The sequence below is a fragment of the Heloderma suspectum genome, chromosome 3 (assembly GCF_057233095.1).
Source record: "Heloderma suspectum isolate Gila_16-S chromosome 3, 16-S_ref, whole genome shotgun sequence".
Lineage (NCBI taxonomy): Eukaryota > Metazoa > Chordata > Lepidosauria > Squamata > Helodermatidae > Heloderma > Heloderma suspectum.
The window spans coordinates 273,912,573-273,934,168 of record NC_139460.1 but is presented as its reverse complement, the minus strand read 5'-3'; the positions used below and the strand labels follow the sequence as shown (position 1 = coordinate 273,934,168).

The following is a 21,596-nucleotide window of genomic DNA, read 5'->3' as shown; positions in this document are numbered from 1 at the left end:
TCTGAATGAAACACAGGGACACGGACTTGCTGTGGTTTTGGATATTTTTCTAACGGCTCAGCCTGGCAGCCTATGCTTTTTTGTATATTCTTGTTTGGTGTCTGTGAACAGGGCATGGCTGAAAATGTTCCAGACCTGGAAAATTGGTCTTTATCAATGGGACTATTTCTGATCCTAGTGCCATCTTACCTGTATCTCCACCACTACCCAACTAAACTCCTCCTCCTCAATCTCTGACCTTTCCCCTGATCCTGTCTTGAAAGTCTGTCATAAATTGTAAGTACTACGCAAGAAGACCTCTCATTTCTGTGCTTTGTACAGCACCTAGCATATTCTGCACTATATCATTGTAAAATAGCAACAGTGACTATTCACCTGTTACTGACTTCTTCTGGCACTGAAAACATTTACAGGAACTGGGCCTTGCTTTGAATTAAGGTGTATTTATAATCAGTGTACATTAAGATCACTCTCTGTGTGTGTTCCTCTTGCCAGGCCTCCCATGTCTTAACTGTATGGCTGGCACAGAAATTCCACATGTGAGGTGTTCCTCATTATAGCATCTCCATATTGGGGAAGAAGTTACACCTGTTGAATGACTATGTCTCTCACGCTCAGAAGGAATGCCTGTTCTTGCCTTCACAATGCTCCCTGCCACCAGTTTAAGGGGGGGGGGAGGGGAGTACTACCTGCACTGTTAGGTCTGTGTGAGCGATTGTGGTCAGGGAGCAGTCATGGGCTGTTGGGGGCATGATAGCAATTGTGGGGTGGGGATGTTTGGGACCTGGAGTGATTGGGGGAAAAGCTGGGAAGGGGTCTGTGTGTTTTGGGGGTGCTTTGGGTGTGGCGATGGGGGTGCATTTTATGTGGTTTTGTGGTGTGTATGGAGCCTGTGCTATATGGAATTTCATTGAGAAAGCACTGCAGATAACAAAGATCTTGGTTACATATTTGGAGGTAGGTCTTCTGAAAATCCTGTTTATACATGTCTAGCTGCATTTCTCTGAAGCTGTTGTTTCGTAGCTGTATCACTTGCTCGCACATATACTAGGCAGCGCACTACTCTGGTTCTGCCTGTGCTTCACTTTGGCTGTGGCTCCACTTTCCATTAGCTGCCCCCCTGCCCTCCACTCCAAGGGGCACCAGCTGCCACATGTGTAGGATTGTGCTGTCAATTACTCTGTTGAGAAGTTCACTTGCATACCAGGGTTTACACTCTTCAGGGACGCATCCCACGCAAATAGACGGGAGGCTTTGGGCTTCATACTCTAGGATTGCCACATTTGGTTTGTGGTAATCCAAATGTTACCACATTTGGTTTGTGGTAATTGATGTCAAAGGTACAAAAGTACCTTTGACATCAATTTGCCGTGCTTGTAGATACTGGCAGCGACGAACTTTAAGAGGCACGGAGATTTCTTTCGAAGTTAGCAACCCGTGTGAGTTTAGGCTGACAAAGTCCTGCAGTCAATTGGGACGCCCTCCCCCGCCCCCCAATCTGATTCTCTTTGCAATCTCCCCAACTGCTTAATCTCGTACTGGGGCTTCCGTTCACGCTTAGCTAGCGACACCTTCTCGCGTCTGTCTGTGCCAAGGTGTCAGTCAGGCGACCCGTACAGCAGGCAGGGGAGGTCCCAAAGTCCTTGGAAAGTGGCCGTGGCGCCCCCACCGCGCCGCCCCCACAACTCTCCCGGTATAGCGGACTTGTCCCGCGGCGACTTTGCACGGGACACGCTGAATCAGTGCGGCTTCAAAGGGAGATTTCCCTCCAGATTTTTTTTAAAAAATATTTCATTGCATTTAATTATTTATTTCAAGAAGTCTAATTATAGCTCAAGCCAATGAACGGAGCGACCGCTCCCCTCGCGGACCTACAGTGCGAGGAGGGCTGGGCGGCAAGACCACGACCACCTCCCGCCAGACGCCTTCATTGGAGGCAGCGCAGTGTGGTGGTGGCGGAGGGGGAGGCACACTTCGAACGCCTGCATCTGCCCAGCTGACGGGCTTTCGAACATTCCCTGTTTCGAACGCCGGGGAGGGGCGGCAGAACGTTCGAAGGCTTGCAGCGTTCTAATCTGGAGCGTTGTCGCTCTCAAGGTTCGGACGCGGCGGCGCGCAGCGCAGCTCTCCCGCCAGGCGCCCTCCTTTTCGATCTCCCCCCTCCCCCCGCACCGCGCCCGGCCGAGCTCGCAAGTTTGCCCAGAGAGCAAGTTCGCTCGCAGCTTTATCGGGGCGCCCATTTCAGCCCTCCCCGCTGCGTTTGTTCTGGTTTATTTCTGGGGGACGTGCTGCTGGCTTTCTCTGTGTCCCTGGTGGGGAATGTGTGGAAATGGCCGGTGACAGGAGTCCAGGGGTCTTCTTGTGCCGGCGACGCTTCGGGCTCCTGCTGCTAGCGACGGCGGCGGCCGGACTGTGCGGCTCGGTCTCCGGAGGCAAGAATCCCAGCTGCCACGAAGTGAGGACGGCGTTTCAGATCCGGCAGATCGGTCCCCTCAAGCTGGTTCCCGATGTTCCCACAGCCGGTCAGTACTCACTCCCCTCTCCCCTTTCTGCCGGGGTCTCCTGAATCTTCCCCGCCCTGGGGGCACGCTGAACCCCGTCTCCTACCGCCCATTCGAGCTCCCATTCGTGATTTAAAAACGGTGACCGCGGCGTCGGGCCAGGCTTTTGACAGAACGGCGAGACTCGAGAGCAGGGCTTGGAGGCGGGTGGGCGAGTCGGGAAGGCCGAGTGAGTTCAAATGGACGCAGACCGAGGCAGCTGCCGCGGAACGGGGCAGGGGCGCAATCGGGCAGAGCTCCGGCCGGACAGCGCTCCTCGGGCCGCGCACGAAACGGAGATCTTTGCCGAGGATGTGCGAGGGACACCCTCGCCGAAACCCTGTAGCTTTGAGGCTGTTGTCGCCCCCTCCGCCCCGCGCATTTTCACCCGGGAGGCTCCGCCGGGCCCTTTGGCGAGATGCGGGGGGGGGGCAGCTCCTCCTCGCCCCCACTCAGCCCAGTCCTCAGCGCCGACAAGCGACGGCAGAGGTGCGGGGTGGGAAGAGGGAAGTGGGCAGAGGTGGCTGATTGCGCAGGGTCTTTCCCTGGGTGGCTCGGAGAGCGCGCGGTTGCCTCTGCCCGCTCGCCTGCCCGGAGGGAGAGCGCAGGCGCGCGAGAGGGCAGAAGCAGCTGCGCCTCGTGCAGTGAGCAATCTTGTTCTTTCGCCTTTTGCGGGGCAGCAGTGGGGCTGCTTGCGAGCAGCCGTCCCAGGCCCCTCCCTACTGTCTTGCCTGCAGAGGGCAACCGGGCAGAGGCAGTGAGGGCTTCCCAGGGGTGCACTCTGGAGCTACCCTGCTAGGCCCAGTTCTTCCCATCTGCTGCCCAGAGAGAGGGAAGGCTGCGCAGAGGGCTAGTAATATAGGAAGCACCTGGGGCTGCTCCTTACAACCCTCACTGGCCCAGTCCTTTGCTCGGAGGTGAGCACTGAGGCAGGGGCTGCTTTTCTCACCTGCCCGCTCCCTGTAGGCAGGGCTGCAGCAGAGACTACCCTGGTGCCCTCAGGTGAGAGGAATGGCCGCTGCCTCCTTGCGGGCAGTAGTGTAGTGGCAAATTCCGAAGTGCAGGGTCCCTTTGTGACAGTCACAGCCATGCCCCCTCACAGCCACGCCCCCTCACAGCCACGCCCCCTTCTAAGATTATACAGTCCTGTAAGATATGCAGCCTTCATCTGGGATCCAAAAACAGTCCAGCTGAGAGTAAGGCAGTGGCATTTCAATCGGACATCTGAGAAAAAATGCAGGGGTGTGAAAATCTTTTTCACCCACTCACTCACTCAAACACAAACATGTAAGGTTTTCAAAATATGATACTCTATGGAAACTTCACCCTCTCAATCCAGCCCTCATGGACAGATCCCTTCCATTTAAACAGCCCCCCTTGCACACTCCCTCAGCACCCCAACATTACCCATTAGCCTTCCCTAAGCTCATTCATTGTATCTCCCCCTCCCCGTCCAACAGAAACATCCACACACCCAGCTGGATTGCAACACACACACACACACACACACACACACAGTGGTGTAGTGGTAAATGTGGAAATGCAGGAGCTCATTCTGACAGTCTCCAAGGGCAGTCCAAAAATTTCAGGCAGGGGTGTTGATCCATATCAACAACCCAGTTCTATCAGTTTTCATCTCCATCAGGAGCACGCCTTTGGTAAAGCAAATAGGTCTTAATTGCCCATTCCAGACCAAGTCATCCCAAACACTTTGCATTCCAACATGGAGCAATAAATTGTTGCTTGGAAAATTCATTCCCCCCACAGCTACAGTGAGGATCGCAGCTAAGCTCAGAGGGGGGTGGCAGATGACATCAGAGTCCCCGCTAATGAAAAAGTGCTGGGGCTATGTCCCTGCGAGCTGTGCCTCCACTACACCACTGCTTGTGGGGGAAGTTTGCCCCTGCACAATTGCTCCCCTCTTCTCTTTTTCTTAGTGGCATGGGAGGAAGGGTTGGGCAAGTGGTGGCAGCCACTGCTGGCTCTACTTGCTCTCTTGCCCCCCCCCCTTTGGCATGATTAGGACAATTTGGCAGAATGCCCACTGCTGTGCTGCCTACAGAGTGTGAGGGAGTGCAGGTGAGCAAGCAAGAGAGGATAAGGCAGCAGCAGACTCTGCTCTCTTGAACTCCTCCACTTTGTTGGGCCTGGCTGCACCACCGAGACCAGCCTTTCCCATCCGGTTGCCCTCCAGATGCTTTGGACCACAACTCCCAGCATTCCTGGCTATTGTCCATGCTAACTAGGGCTGATGGGTAGTGAAGTTTGAAACATCTGGAGGGCACCAGGTTGAGGAAGGCTAGAGAAAAGGGCAAGCAAGTGGAAAGAAGCCTCTCCTTCTGGCTAGTGCCTTAAGGCCCGATCCTTCCTTTGCACCGCCCAGAGAGGGAGAAGGGGAGCAAATGAGCAGAGGTAGCGCCTGCCTCTGCAAGGTGGCCCTGCTGGCTCTACTATGCCCCATGATGCTTCCCAGGGGGAAAGTGGGCAGAGGCTGGAGCAGCTGTGGCCACCTCTTGCGCACTTGCACTCTCTGGCTGGTGTGGCAGACCCGATCCTTACCATGGCATCTCCCAAAGTGAGATGGGCAGGTGTGTAACAGGAGAGGGTGGGAGCTCTTCCTTGCAGCCATCACTCATTTGCCCACTTTTCATGGCACAGGAGGAGCAGCAGTTGTCCTGTGCCCTCTTCCCTCTGAGTCTGAACGGTGAGGCGGTGTCGCTGTGGGTGGCAGAGACCTGACTCACCCACCCCGTGGAGCCCAAACCTCCCAGGCACTGCTGCACTTCAGCATCAGCTGGTCCGCTCAGCAGGCCCTCCCGTGGTGCTGGGCCAGGGACACTGCCATCAGGAGGTGTTGCTTATCATGTGACTTCTAAATGTAAAGCAAAAATAGCACTGAACATTCCCCCCTTTTGATCCTCTGGGAAAGAAGGGAAGGATGGGGAAAGAGGGACTCAGCCCCTTTGCACTGCCCTTAGCTGCTGGGTTTAGAAAGCTCTGGGGAGCATGACTGGGAGGGGCGAGTGTGGCTTCATTAAGGGCCCCCAATATTTTGAGCACTGATTGGAATCCAGTTTTGAGTTAACAAACCCGATGAAAAACATTCTGCCTGCAGTGCAAACTAGTCCAGTAAAGCCAGCGGCACAACAGCAACCTAATTGAATATGTAGCCCCCACTCGTCCACACACACCCCATTCTGTACTTTCTATGAATGCCATGCAGTTCCTACTGTTGCCAAGCCATGCCGCAGATCAGTCTTTGTACATATAGATCCAGACTGTTAAGCAAAATCTCTCTTGAACACCACCAGGCAGAGAAAAATGAATCGATTACAGCACCAAGTAAGTTTGCTGGGATCATTTGGCCCAAGAAGAAGGAGCAAATCTTTTACTAGTAGCCAGCTTAGCAAGGCAGAGTGGAATGATCTCTAGGTGCAAGTCTACTGACTTCTTGGAGCAGTGCCAAGAAAGAATTTAACCCAGACCACTTTGTAGTGAGAGTTGTGCAAAGTGGATTTTTTTATAGCATCAGTTTTAACTGGGTCACAGGTGGACCACAATAAAGCACATTTCACAAAAAAAGTCAAAAGGAAACTTTTTGTATAATTAAATGTAGCAGCTCTGCCTTTCACCACTGTACCTGGCTGTACATATATCAAATGTGGCTTTTGCACCTTTGGCTGAAATGGATATTACATCATGGACTATTTGTTTTAGTATATGCTTCTCTCTCTTCTTAAACTTAATGGGAAATGAAAACTGAAGACAGGATTGTGCTTTTTCTTCACAGAAGTTTCTTATATGAAAAGTCTTAAAATAATTGCATCAACAGCAGTCACTTGCTTGAACATATAAAGTATTATATTATTATTATTATTATTATTAATTTGTTCAGTGGGTGTTTGGTGTCTTCAGCAGTGACTGGTCAATGTACCATAATATGCTAATACAAAGGGTAGAAAAACTAGAAGTAAATGTAGAATAACTCTTCTTAGAAAAGAGATTGGGTAGGTGAGTGGGTTGGTGAGAATAACACTGACACGAACATGGATTAAAGTAGATACAGTCCACTGTTGAGGGGAAGAAGCATAGCTCCCAAATGACTAAAATCTCAAACACATACATGTTAACAGAGTCCTGGGGTATTTGTACAAGGTGAAATTATAATCTAGTTAGATATAAGGCTCATTTTTCAATGGGCTTAGTCCAAAATAAGTAGGTATAGCTCTAGTGTCTTATCAGTTTTGTTTTTGTTTTATAGGATTCCATACATACTTCGTGTCTGAGCACTTCTATTCAATGTTCAGTTAAAATATTTTAAAAAGTCTGAAAATGGTTGAAAGGCGGGAGAATGCTCTTCACAGAGATGGCACAGGTGCTATCCAATAGGAACATCTGATAAGCCGTACAGCCAACATCTGTGCAGTATTTAACACTGCACTAGCGAGGGCAGAGAGGACTGCATTTTCGCAGCAACAAAATATTGTTGTTCAACTGTTCGTAAGATGTAGCTTTCCCCAGAAACAGACATGATAGCTCCAGAAAAGGACTTTTGGACTCCCAGAACAAATAAGTAACAGCTGCACATTTATTGCATCAGCAAACTATTCTCTGGAATGGCCTCAGAATGACTGAACATTTGCATCCCATCAGTGGCTATACTGTGGTGTGCATGTACGTTGTATGAAATATATTAGTAACTAACTGCAGTACCAAGGATCAAAACCTAGAAGGGATATCCATTCTTGTTGGGATCACAAGTTAAGGGAAAATTGCTCAAGCTCAGGAAGTAATTAAGCTGCTAGCCACATTATAGCAATATTCATTTTGCTGCTTATACTCTGAAGCATCTGTTGCTTGCTATTGTTCTGGACTGGATATTAGCTTGAGCAGAGTATTTCTCTTTTATGGCAACTTCTTAACTAAGAGTCTGGAAAGTTAGTGATGATTGGAGATTTATTATGGTGGTGTTATGCAAATGTTTCTTCCTTTTCAAGCAGGCTAAGGAGAAGGGACTAAGGGGGGAAATATGCAATCTGCTCAGTGGTTTTGTTAGATATGTGTGCTGAGAATAATAATATCATCATCATCAACACCATCATCAGTGCCACTAGGACATTATCTATATCCTAGATAATAGCAACTAAGGCACTGTGGTTCAGTGGTTAAAGTTCCAGGTTTGGTTGTGGGGAAACCCAGGTTCTGATCCTTCCTCAGATCTGTTTGAATTTGTACTGAGCAAATTATTGCACTCAGCAAATTATTATCTCTGAGGCTAACCAATATGCCAACCTATGCAGGACAGAAATGATTAGATATTGTGGCATTTTAATTTTTGTATTATTTTAAAGTAGCGATGAAAGACTCACCACCTGATTGATGCAGTCATGCTCAGTGGTGGGGTTTATTTTCCCTCCCTGCTGTGTTCCTGATTAAAACCATATCCCTCTCCCCCGGCTTTTGTTTGCCCCATGGGGCAGGACTGACCCAGGACCTTTACTGCCTGATGCAATGGCACCCCTGCCTTCCACCCCTTTCTGTGTATGGAAGTGAACTGGACAGGCAGTTGAATCTTTAACATTAACAACAGGACACTGTTTCCCGCTACACCTGAGGGCAGCAGGCTAGTTTAGGGGGTGCAGGACAGGCTGTTGGGCGCACACACAGCTTTGTCCTCCAACAGAGGGGAATGGCTGGGTGTGGGGCTTAGAAGGAATAGGAAAGAGACCTTTACTGTCACTGCCCTCCAGCCTCTGCTGCCTGAGGTGGTTCCTTCACTCTACCTAATGGTAGGGCTGATCCTGCCCTGGGAAAAAAGTAAAGGTACCTATATCTCCTCTATCGGGCTAAAAGCACCTTTGTGGGGAGGAGGTTCGGAGGCAAGTGGCACAGGCATGAAAGGGATAATCCTTCATTCCCCAGTACCACTCCTCTGATCAAAAGTGAAGAATTCTACAGCTGCTTTAGAAGTAAAAACATAAAAATAAAGAAATTGCAGATCCATTTGTGTAGTTCCTGCACAACTTTTTTTTTTTTGGCTTGTTGCGTAAAGGCTGAAATGCTGTTTTGAGCTGTCTGGAGGAAGAGATGGATACAAAGCGACAGTTCTGAAAATATGAGTAGGGCACTCAGAAGGAAGCTACTGTTGTTTACCACTGAGTCAGTCTTTTAATCCTTGCTCTGCAGCCCACAGATCTCCAAGCAATACAAAAATAGTGGTTTTGCAGTTAGCACTCCTTTGCCTTTTGTTGCTGATTGGGCAAGATGCCTGTGTAAACCCACCACCCGCTCCCTTAGAGCCTTATCAGTTCCCTAGCAATCCTTCTTTGGAAGTATGTTGGGTTTTCTGCCTATTTGTCTTTTACTTGCCTGATGGGAACCAGTGCTTCCAGCCAAGGTGTGTCTGTCCATCTTTCTTTCTTTCTTTCTTTCTTTCTTTCTTTCTCTCCTTCCTTCCTTCCTTCCTTCCTTTCTTCCTTCCTTTCTTCCTTTCTTCCTTTCTTATTATCCTTGGAGAGACTTTAATAGTTTTCTTTGCCAGTAGGGATGCTTATGATAATGATGACTAGTAGAACAATGTACCTGCAATATTTTTAATTGTTCCAAGTCATAAAGCATCTATTTGTCAAACTGTATTAGAAGGAAGAGTTCTTAATCCTAGAGTACAATGCATGTAGGCCTAGAATAGTGCTTTTACAGTATTTCTTTATTTGATTTGTACCCTGCCTTTCTGCCAAGAAAAAATGGCACTCAAGGTGTCATATGATCATAAATAAATCTTGATTAAAACAATAAAACAATGCATTAAAATACAATCACAACACAGCAATAACAGAATAAAAAGAGCATCTAACCAAAAAGACCCACTTACATGGCAAAGGCCTGCTTCAATAAAATGGTCTTTTGCCTCCTGGTGAGAAGACAGCAGAGAAGGAGGGAACCTAGCCTCCCTTGGCAAGGATTTCCACAGCCTGGGACTGGCCACCGAAAAGGCCCTCTCTCATGTTGCCACTTAATGTGCCTCTGAAGGCAGCAGTATCAACAGAAGGGCTTAAAAACTGGGCAGGCTCACTGGGAAAAGGTGGTTTTTCAGGTAGCCTGGTCCCAAGCTGTTAGGGCTTAATAGGTCAAAAACAGCACTTTGAATTGTGCCTAGAAACAGATTGGTAGCCAGTGAAGCTGTTGTAGCAAGGGAATCACATGCTCCCTGTAACAGCCCTAGCCAACAGTCTGTCCACAGCATTCTGGACCAGCTGAAGTTTCTGAACAGTTTTCAAAGGCAGTCCCATGTAGAGTGCATTACAGTACTCCAAATGGGATGTAGCTAAGGGATACATGATGGTGGCAAGATCAAACATCTCAAGGAACAGGTGCAGTTGGTGCACTAGCTTCAGCTGTGCAAATGCACTCCTGGCCACTGCCAAAACTGGGGCATCCAGGCTGAGTTGAGGACTACAGCCAAACTGTGAGCCTGAGTCTTCAGGGGGAGTGTAACCCCAACCAGTATGTCCTGGCTGGTTTAGGTTTTGGGTTACAGCAGCATCACTGCAGGCAGTGCCTTAGTAAGCCAGGTCTTAATCCTGGAATGCCCATCCACCATGATAGAACAAGCTGAGAACAGCTTTTTTCTGTCCTCCTCCTAATGCTGTCTAAAGAAAAAGTTACTTTAGACCTCATGATTAAAGAGGTGGCCTCAAATTCAATTGAAGGTTCATTTGAGCTGCATAAAAACACTAAGTGATAACTGGTACAACAAACCCCTCTTTCCACCTTTCAAAGACATCCATAGCTATGTCCCCTTATTATGCTTCTTGCTTATATAATCCCGTCCATCCCTAATAGCAATTTCTTTAGCTTCACCACCTGCAGCTGCCTGAATAATGTCTCCTCCCTCAAATGACTCATCCCTTACTCTGGTCAATTATGTGTGGAACTGCCTCCCAGAAGAACACCTATAGAACCCCACTTTTTACTTCAAATCCCCACCCACAGTCTAGCTTTTCTGTGAAGCCGTTGGCACAGTCCCTTAGACCCTGTACTTTACTGCAGGGGTGTTGAACCTCAGGCCCGGGGTCCCAATTTAGCATTCCAAGATTTCCCTGAAGGCCATGCCGAAGTCACCAGATGGTTCCTGCTCTCCTCCCACCCCCAACTGCCCATCCTTTGGTGGTTTTCTGCCTTTATTTGATTTCTTCCCCATTCTAAAAGGTTGAAATGCTTCTCCTAAGGTTTAGGAAGGCTGTAAAATAATTAAGCTAAAATATGGTGTGAGGTGGGAGGGGGTGGATGTTGGGCCAGCCCCTTTTGTATTGGGCCCTGCCTCATTTGGCCTTCAGGCCCACTCACCACTGGAATGTGGTCCCTGAGAGCTTTACTGAAATGGAATTTCGCCCGCAGTCTCAGTTTCAATACTCCATACTTAAGCTTAAGTATGCATAAATTAAATCACAGTGACTAGTTCGCAAGATCACTGCAACCCACCATGGCCAGGGTGAGTTGTAGCACCCACAGGCTCCGAAGCCCCGGCAATATGGCCACCATTGCCATATCGCTGGCTGGACTGACTAACTGCGGACGCAAATGGTGTCCAGCGTAGTCAAATATGCCGTTTGCGTCCTTGCTCTTTGACATGATATCTTTACGTAGTCTATAGGGGTGCACGAAAGTCACTTACCTGGTCTTGCAGCTTTTCGCGGTGGGGGGGAGGCGCTTTGCTGCTCTCCCCCCGAAGTTCAGGCCGGGGGGGGAGGCTTCCCGCCTTGCCCGGCCGAAATTCAGGCCGGGGGGGAGGCTTCCTGCCTCGCCCAGCCGCAAAATAAAAAGTTTTTAAAAAAACAACGCCCCCGTGATAGGCTACGTGACGATTAACGTAGCCTATCATGGCTAGATCTGCAAAGTCAGCCGTGATAGGCTACGTAAATCGTCACGTAGCCTATCACGGGGGCGTTTTTTTTTTTTAGTTTTATTGGAATGGCGGTGGCGGCAGCCGGTCGAAAGATCAGCTGCCACCCCCGCCCCTGACGAAGACCCGACGAACCGCCGCCAGGACCCGCCGCCGGGAGGGACATTCGGGAAAGGTAAGTCCCGTCCCGGGTGGGGGGGCGGAGAATTTCTCCCCGAAACTTCTTCGGGGGGCCGAACACGTTGGCGCTCGGCCCCCCGAAGTTTTGGGGAGAAATTCTCCGCCAACCCTAGTAGCCTATCATGCGAAGGAACAGGGACGCAAATGGCGTATTTGCATCCCTGTTCCTTCATGCAATAGGCTACGTAAAGATTTATGTAGCCTATCACACCAAAGAGCAGGGACGTAAATGTTTACCCTCCACTGCCTCTCCCTCCCCCTTTCCCTCTGAAGTCCCTTCTCTGTCAAATAAGGTCTCTGGAGAGCAACGTGTCCTCACGTACGCCATAAAGTAAAGGTGATAGTCTTTTTGCCCCTGAGGGTCACATGTAGAGTTGGTCAGGGAGCTACATCCTGTTGGGCATGGCTGAAGCTAGCAGTCTCTCTTGCTCTCTCCACACATCTGTGCACACACTCCCCCCCCTATCATGTTCACACTGTTTCTCTTGCACACACAATGGGCATTGCTGGGGCATGAGAGAGGGAAGATTGGCCCTCCCTGTGTGCCTTCCTCCAAGGTAAACCATGCTATTCCAGTCTGCTAATCAGCTGTTTGGTGGGCTGGGTGTGTGTGATTTATATAGGAGGGATGGTGTGTGGGAAGGGTCATCCTTGCACCCCATCCTCCTGATAGGATGGCTACATACGCATTGACAAAAAGAGGACAACAGATGACATAGATTTTCATAACATTTGTATATGCTAATTTATAAGTTGTTGTTGTTGTTCAGTCGTTCAGTCATGTCCGACTCTTCATGACCCCATGGACCATAGCATGCCAGGCCTTCCTGTCCTGCGCTACCTCCCGGAGCGTGCTCAAGTCCATATTCATTGCATCAGTGATGCTATCTAGCCATCTCATCCTCTGCCATCCCCTTCTCCTTTTGCCTTCAATCTTTCCCAGCATCAGGGTCTTTTCCAGGGAGTTTTCTCTTCGCATTAGGTGGCCAAAATATTTGAGCTTCAGCTTCAGTATCTGTCCTTCCAATGAGCACTCAGGGTTGATTTCCTTTAGGATTGAAATTAATAAGTATAGAATGCAAATTTAGAAAGTTTATATTGTCGTTTTGTATTGGAAATCGAATACTTCTTCCCAGGATGGGGAAGATAGTGACCAGGTGACCCATGTGTCTGCTCAGTCAGCTGTCCAGGTGGTGCTAGTTGTTGATGGGCAGCTTCAAGATCCCCGCTCCCCTTTCGAATGGTTCTTTTTCTTTAAACCAGACTTGGACTGGATAGCCTGTCTGAAAAGTAGGACAGGTGGCCACCCTACTCCCCCATAAAAATTATGTATCTCTCTCTCTGCCCCCCCCCTCCGGTCACACAACTTAGGGAAGCACGGTGTTCAGGAGCATTTGGTAGAGGTGGCAAAATTTGGCCATGGTGGTTGTAGGAAGTTTGGCAATGGTATGGTCACTTGACTTGCATGAGCTGCATTGAAGGCCCCTGAGGGCTGTGTGCAACCCACAGGATGCAGGTTGGCCACATGCGCTGTCAAGCGCCCATGGATACGAATGGCGCCACAGGAACAAATCCACGGGAGAGCAATTGTTTTCGCCCTGCAAAAGCAACGTGCAAAACCAGGGATCTTTTTAAATACAGCCCAGTGTGTGTGCTGCTTCCTTTGGTGGCTGAATATACTGGCAGAAGCCATTATTCCTAAGAATTTCTCTTTTTCTTTTCCTCTCTGGTACCTCCCAACCCATTTGGCCAGAACTAATATAATGAGAAACGGCTGCTTCCTCCAGGCTCTTGATATGAAAGTGCCCACCTATGATGGTTTTATATTCTGCACAAGTTGGAAAGACATTATAACTCTGAATTATCCTAGACTTTTAAAAACTACTACAGAGTGTCACATTTTTCTTGTGGTTATAGAAATAAAGGAGCTCTTAGTAGGTTACTGGGGAAAAGCCATTTGTTTTCTGTTCTGTAGCACTACTGTGGACTTTGCAGACAAAACACGAGAAAACAAAGGTTGTGTTCTGAAGGGAATATGTGAAATTTCCCTTAGACTGGTCAGATCCGTTCTTATTTTGGAGATACCCTTTTATTCTGGGTGTGCCTCTTTCTTGGGCTGCCTTGTAGAATAGTGGTAAGAAATTATAGTATGGTAAAGTTTCAGAAAGTCACAGCAACAGTGGCAGTGGAGTTTGGAGCTTATGAAAGGTGTGCTTTCTGTAAGATGGTGCCAGAATGACCACTCTGTAGGCTGGAGATCTAGAGCTAGATCCTGGTCAACAATGTACAGTGATATCATATACCACTTACCTGGGACTAATCCCCTTTGAATTCATGAATAGGATTGCACTGATAATGGTCACTGTTCCATAGCATACAAATGGTGAGTCTTTTCGGAGGTAGGGTAGCTACCCACACATCACCAAGAAAGAGGAAGTGAGTCTCCCAAAGAGGCCACTGATTTGCATAACATTTGCATGTGCTAAATTATATGACTAGATGCACATTTAGAAAGAGTTATAGAAATACAATAGTGAGGAAGATTGTGGCTAGGTGACCTGGGTGCTTGCTTAGTCTGCTGTCTGGGTGCTAACTCTGGATGGGAAACTTCAAGACCCTGTTCTCCCTTCTTATGGTTCTTTATCTTTAAACTGAAGTTGGACTGGACAGATAGCCCTTTAAGTTGAGGATGCTTCAAACAGAGGACTGTCCTTTCTAAAGTAGGACACCTGGCGACCCTATGAACAATATTGTAGGTATTTAGTTTTCTAGAGTTTTCTGTGTACTGCAAGGGTGCGACCAGGAACCTATTTCTGTACCTTTCAAAAATGTACAGTGCTTGTTATATACCCATTTATCTGGGAGGAAGCCCCATTGAACTCAGTATGATTTATTTTTGAGTTGACAGGCATAGGATTACATTGATAGTTGGTCTCTCTTCCATAGTGTACAAATAGTGAGGCTTTTCAGAGGAGTCAGAGGGCTCCTGTTTTCTCCCTACGTCATTATATCTAAGTTAGCTCCCACAAAAATAACAAGCTAAATTCCCGGAAAATAAATAGCTACAGATGTGAAAAGTTAATATGCTTTTAAACTTCGGCTGACACATCCTTTAATTTAGGGAAGAAAGAATTGCACAAAGCATTATTGATCCTCACTGTGCACTAAGTATTTCCCATGTTCTTCTTAGCAATATTTGTTGTCAGGCAGCCGTATCTTCTATCTTATGTCTTCTTAGTTTAGTCTTAAACCCTTTTCCAAATGCATACATTCTTAATTTGGTCAGCTGTGTGGCTGTGATGATCCTTTTTTTCTTGTTGTAAGGTATATCTGATTTTTTTTTTAATTGAGAGACATCAAGAAACACATAGAAAGTTCTGTGCTTTTAGCGGCTTTATTGTCATAGCAGAGCATCTGTGTGTGCCTGTATATTTCTATGGATTTTTAAAAGATGCAATGCAATATGCACCCATATGTTTCTCCACCCACAGGGTGGGGGAGTGATTTTGAGTAGGGAGTGAAAAGGTTAAGCAGTTCCTACATTCCCAGTAGAAGTCTCTGCAGGATGTTTTTCATTAAAAAAAAAACCACACACAAAAAAACCGTGTGGGATGACTGCAATGCATCTGCGTTGTAGTTATAACATCTAGTTTGGCTGTTAGTCAAGAAAGAAAGGGACAATAGTTGAAGGATATAGTAACAAGGCCATACCATTAGCCTAGCAATAAGTGTGATACATGAGGTTCCTATTGATTTCATAAGAGCATGAGAGGAGCCCTTCTGGATCAGACCAAGGATCCATCTAGTCCAGCATTCTGTTCACACAGTGGCCAACCAGCTGCCTGTGGGAATCCAACAAGTAGGACATGAGTGCAATAGCACCCTCCTGCCCATGTTTCCCAGCAACTTGTGTACATAGGCGTACTGCCTCTGATACTGGACTGGAGGTAACATATAGCCATCAGGATTAGTAGCCGTTGATAGCCTTCTCCTCCAAGAATTTCATAGGTGTTTTGAGTGGAGCCACTGTTTCCAACCAAAAAGCTTTTGCTGTGAGTATTTTTAATGCAAATGTGGCATCCTTAATATGGAGGTTGTGTCACAACAACAACTGTTTGTTGGAAGAGAGGTTGAGGGTGGCCAAAATAGAAAATTGTTCATATAATTCTTCCCACCTGTAGCCAACAGGGGGAAATAGCGCGGAGAAAGAATGAAAAATGTTCAGTGAAATGGTATTATAAGAATCTGCACAGAAAAACCTGATGTGCAAATATGTCTGGACCTTGCCTCACACCAATTTGTTTTCTATCAAATTGAATGAGGCCCCCATCTATATGCCACTGCTTTGACCCCCACCCTGTCACAACTGCTTAGCAATGCGGCTTTGAATCAGCATGCCCTGCGATACACTCGCGATGTACTGCGCGCTTCCCTAAGAGACTCGCCATGCCTCCCTTTTTTTGCCATTATACTGAAATGAGCAGCTGTGCAGTCCCATGAGGGATGCGACAATTCAGTGGCTGTTTTATATCTGAGGAGCTCTGCTGTGTCTTTCCGTCCCTTTTTAGGTAAAAAAAGTGGGTGTTTTGTGCTCCTTCATTTCCGCACCATCAGTTTGTCAGTTCCCCAGCCTGGGACTCTTGCAGTGGTTTGCACTCACAAGCATGAGTGCTACGTGCCTAGCCATTGCACCTGAAATGGTGGCCGGAGCGATGTTGGTCCTCCCCCAAGTACCCTCAGCCCATGGGTACTGAGTCCAAAAGCAACCGTTGTGAAGATAAAAAGCTGCAAAAATGTGTGAACGTGTGATTAAATAGATGAAAATGCCCCTCTGTGCCTCTGTAGCTGCACAGCTGCAAAGGGATGGGGGAAGTAAAGGCGCATCACAGAGCGATGCAGGCACTACACACACCTATAACACACCCACTGCAAAATGCGAAGTTGGTTTGGGGAAGGGACAGATGGCTCACAAGCGCAGGGTAACCCGTAGCAAATGAAAAACATTGCAGCAAAACTACTCCTTGGAACTCTGCATTTTCTGGGTGAAAACCATGGATGGCTGCAAAGTCATGCCTGTGTCACCTATCATGAGGGACCTTATAGAATCATAGAATAGTCGGGTTGGAAGGCTCCTACAAGACCATCAAGTCCAACCCTCTGCTCATTGCAGGAATCCAAGTCAAAGTATCCCTGACAAGTGGCTGTCCAGCCTCATCTTGAATGCCTCCAGTGTGGGAGAGCCCACTACCTCCCTAGGTAATTGGTTCCAATGCCACACTGCTCTAACAGTCAGGAAGTTTTTCCCGATGTTCAGCTGGAATCTGGCTTCCTGTAACATGAGCCCATTATTCCGTGTCCTGCACTCTGGGATGATTGAGAAGAGATCCTCAACCCACACCTGACCTGGAGTAAAAGCCGGGTGTAGATGGGCCCTGAGAATGTTCGAAAAGTGTGAGAGAAATTTAGTGCTGTGCCGAAAATTTCTCCCACATTTTTTTTGACCATTGTCATTCAATTTGATAGAAGAGAAATTGCTTTCAAAAAGAAATTCAAAGGAGGAGAAATTTCAGAGAAATTCTCATGGGTTGGATTTGGGGTTCTTGTGCTTACCGTACTTGTGAGGTGGCTGAGGAGTGTGCATGAGTGTCCTGTCTGTCATTGTACAGTAATCTCTGTGGCAGCTTGTAGCCTCCTCAGCTTCCTGCACTTCAGTTAAAGCCATCCTGAAGAAGACCTCATGAGGCAATTCCTCCCATGGGGCCTTTTCAGTTCATAAAGTGCAGGTGGCCTGGGAGGCAGCAGAGCAATGGAGAGATGTGCAATAGAGAGAGAAAACACAGCACCCCTGGCCACCTCACAGTGATTAGGTAAGCTCAAAAATGCCACCAAAAGAAATTCAAAATTCTGCCTCAAAAAAGTGGATGCCTCACCACAGTTGATGCTATTGCCACCTTCAGGAGCAGTGCAATAAACCAGGAACTGCCAATTGTGAGCCCTATCTGTGAGAAATTGTTGGGGAATTTCTCTTCCCCTAGGAGAATTTCTGTGAAATTCCCCCCCCATTTCTCTGCCTACAAATAGGCTAGAGAATTTTGAGAGGCCATTTGCACACAGCTGTAGTTTATATATCGAAATGTTTCCACATGATTTGATCCTATGGAGTTACAGAGGCACCTGGATGTCAAAATGTGCACCAAAGTGTATTGATGCCATGCTGGGAGCGTACAAAGGATAGATCCTACTACTTGATTAAGAGAACCAAAGCCTTTGCCTGTCCCACATCCTCTTCCCAGGGGAACCAGTTTCTGGTAGCTGCATTGGAAGGATGGTCTTTCTGATACTGCCACTGGAAACCAAAGGCTTTGCCTGCCCCGTGTCCTTTTCCCAGAGGGAGAAGCCATGGGGTAGGAGAAGCCAGTTCCCAGGAATGGCAGAACTGTTGTCATGACATGGCCACAGGGAACCAAATAACGTCAGGGTGTGTGGCCCAGCTCCTTTTGTCGTCAGGGGGCATGGCCCCTCCTCCTGCTGTTATATGAACCATGGAGTGCTGGGTGGGGTTACCTCACTTCCTCCCTTGGATTATGGTTGCCCACCTTTGGCCTAACCTATCTCCCAGGGTAATTGTGAGGCTAAAATGCCTCCTGGGACTCCTTGGAGGCAGAGTGGGATACAACTGCAAGAAATAAATCAGCCTATAAATAGAGAAATCAATCAATAAAAAATACAAAGGAATGGCAGAATACTTAACTTTGAATTAACTACATTGTACCAAGTGAGCAATGTTTCCCCCCGCCCCAACAATGTTCTAGCAAGTTCTAATCTTGTCAGATCTTTTATAGGTGCCTTGCATTAACATCTGGACAGCACATGTAAATAACTGACTTTGCTGGCTGATAAATAAGGGTCTGAGTTAATTGAAGCCTGTGCACTATAGATATTTCAGATCTGATGGTTAGGTTACATAAACTGAAATTATTAATAAACAAAAAACTAAACACCAGAGAATTATTCTTAGAGTTTTTCTCCCCCTTTTGCTGTCTTTTTGGATGTAGGCTTGGGTTCAGAATCTGAATAACTCATAGCTCTGTGAGTTTAGCTGAAAACATCTGAGAGATAGGGCAGTACTTTGGCTTAGGGAACTAAGATAAGAGCAAGTGGCATCTGATCCTAAAACTTCGTACCGGCCTGTCCATTTGAAGTGCTAGGATAAGGGAGCAATCTTATTGGGATAGGCAGCCACCTCCAAACTTGGAGGCGACCACCTATCCAATACAGGGCAGGAGAAGTGCAGAGGAGATTGTCCCCTCTACGCTTCAGCTGCCCTGCATTTGCAGCTAGACAGCCGGCGCAGGGGAAGCAGCTGCCAAATGACAAGTTGGATGTGTCGTACCAGCATTTCTGCCTTTCCTACCCCGGAACGCCCCTAGGAATGCCCCGTTTTTGCTGCTCCAAACTCTTCTTCCAAGCATGGAGTGCAGGGTCATTACACGCTGCCTACAAAGCAGTGTGGGGGTGGGGATGGTGTCAGTTTTCTGGGAACCAACCTCGGAGTGCGGGCTCTGAGGTCAGTTCCCGGAAACCGACGTATCCTATGACCATCTAGCCACTAACTTGTGGCCATAGGATTGCACCCTAAATGTCCATTGTCATATTGAGTAGCTGATTCAGCCTGTTAGTTGGGGACATCCATCCTCTGTCTTGAAGAGTAGTGTAGAAAATGATTTTGGTAAGTGGCATTTGTAATGTCACATGAGGGGTTGAATAATGGCATTAGCCAAAATTTCCTACTCTATAATGTTGTTAAAAATAAAGACACCCTATGGTGGAAAGACTGGCCATCCTTTCTTAAGTAGCTTCTGAATGCTTTCAAAGATGAAACCTAAGTGCAGTTCTTGCACTATGGGTCTGATACATTTGCCACTTCCCCTTGGCTCCAAGGGATAGATCTGGCAATCTCTGTCTCATCTAGATTGTTGGGGTTCTGAGGTCAGGCTCATTCTGTCACATTTCTGCAGGAGTGTGTGATTTTATTTAAAAAAAAAAAAGTTTTGTCCTCCTCTTTTTTGGTGATGTGTAAAAATGGTCACCCTACCTGACTGTTGGCCAGTAGTATCCATATAAAGTTTGTAACACCATTATTGAAAGAGTGTCATGACTCATTTGTTGCTAGCTTCTTTCTGAAGCAAATTCAAGAATTACTTGAGGGAACTTCTTTACCCATACATACCTCCCTGTATATTGAGGTCCAGTGATGGAAACTCCCTGCATGTGCCATTGCCATTAGAGATATAGTTGACACCTACAGTTAACAGGGTTGCCTTCATGTTGATTTCCTTTCTGTTGAACTCTCTACTGCCTGATATGTGTCAGATCTTTCTGTCTGGCCCTTTTAGTAGGACTGTGAAAACTAGTGATGGGCAAACTTACCCCAGATGAATTCAATATTTCTTTGGGAAACAATGAATTCACCCATGTTAGCTCAGATGAGAGTTCTCCTTTAATACAAACTCTCATTCCATGTATGTGAGTTTTGGTGCATGCACAGAACTGAAGTACATCTTGGAAGCTGTAGTTTGGAAATGCGTATTGTGGCATGATGATGTGCATCATCACGTACCCCCTTCCTGATTGGCTGTTTTTGCATGGCTTTTCTGCATACTGTAAACTCCCATCTGTCACTGATCATGGAGGGGATGGAGAAAGAAATGGCACCATCATGTCCTCCTCATAGAACTAGAGCTGCGGCAGAGGTGAGGAGAGAAGCAGCATTGGATTGTTCCAGGGAGAACACTCCACATGTGCAGGCATGCACATAAATGGTGTTGTTTCATGCATGCTCTGAAGCCTGCAATTATTCCTGAATGTAATAGCTAATAATTCAAAGAATGCCAATCCAACTGATCAGTTCTGAACTTAACAGCTTATTCATGAAACAGCAATCCAGGAAAGCATTATGAACAGATGAGTTTGGACCAGTGAACTGACTAATTACAACATTTGGCAACATCACTACTGAAGGCTGTTCTTTTCAAACAGATTTATAGTCTGGGGTGTGCATCTGTTTATAATCTTACCTTTTGGTGTTAATGTGTTTTTTTTTATTATTTTAACTTCTAATGTTTTTACATTGGCTTGGGCCCTAAGATAAGTCGACCTAGGGGAATCCATGGAAAGAAAGTTGTTCGCCCCCTTCTCTCCCACTCTGCAGCCACCTGCACCCCCATAAAGCCTCTCTGGATGGTCTTCTGAATGATATGGGATGCTGCAGACAGGAAAATAAATCATTCTGTCTTTTGAATCATACCATATACTAGGAAAGTTATAATACATTTTCATCTTTGGAAAGTGCTGGGTTTTTCCCTCTCCTTTGTAATGTTCAGGTTTCCGCTATGAATATGGCCATTGATTATTGCCGGGCGGCAGGGCGTGCAGGGAAGATATAATTAGCATGGAGCAATATTGATATGTTGAAGTTGTATGGATTTTGTTGATATAATTTGGATTTAGATTAGGCTGGACACTAAACCCAGTGGGTGAGGTTACTTACTCAGATGCTATAAAGATTTGGTGGAGGTTGTTGAAGAAGAATGATGGATTTTGAAGATGATCTTCAAAGAAATGGAGCGATTTTCCAGGCACTTAAAAGGAGGACACATTAATTTCTATTGGCTGATGAGCAAAATAAAAATAAATCACCCCCCCACCCCCACCCCTCTCTCTCTCTCTCTCTCTGACACACACACACACACACACCATAGTCCACAATGCTTTTTGACTTGTTGTTGTTCAGTCGTTAAGTCGTGTCCGACTCTTCGTGACCCCATGGACCAGAGCACGCCAGGCCTTCCTGTCCACCGCTCTCTCCTGGAGTGTGCTCAGGTTGATATTCATTGCACTGATGATGCTATCTAGCCATCTCATCCTCTGCCGTCCCCTTCTCCTTTTGCCTTCAATCTTTCCCAGCTTCAGGG

General features: G+C 47.1%; 1 protein-coding gene across 2 annotated transcripts in view; it reads left to right on the top strand.

Annotated features, from left to right (window-relative positions):
* The first annotated feature begins 2,084 nt into the window (after positions 1 to 2,084).
* The window catches only part of LOC146351298 (glypican-5-like), a 708,665-nt gene continuing 689,153 nt past the window's right edge, over positions 2,085 to 21,596 (top strand). Inside the window, exon 1 of one of the 2 annotated variants that reach the window (XM_084847040.1) lies at positions 2,085 to 2,522. In XM_084847040.1, coding sequence (XP_084703166.1) covers positions 2,330 to 2,522 — 193 coding nt within the window. In that variant the 5' untranslated portion in view covers positions 2,085 to 2,329. The remainder of the gene's footprint in view (positions 2,523 to 21,596) is intronic. The other variant, XM_084847039.1, reaches the window with a different exon arrangement.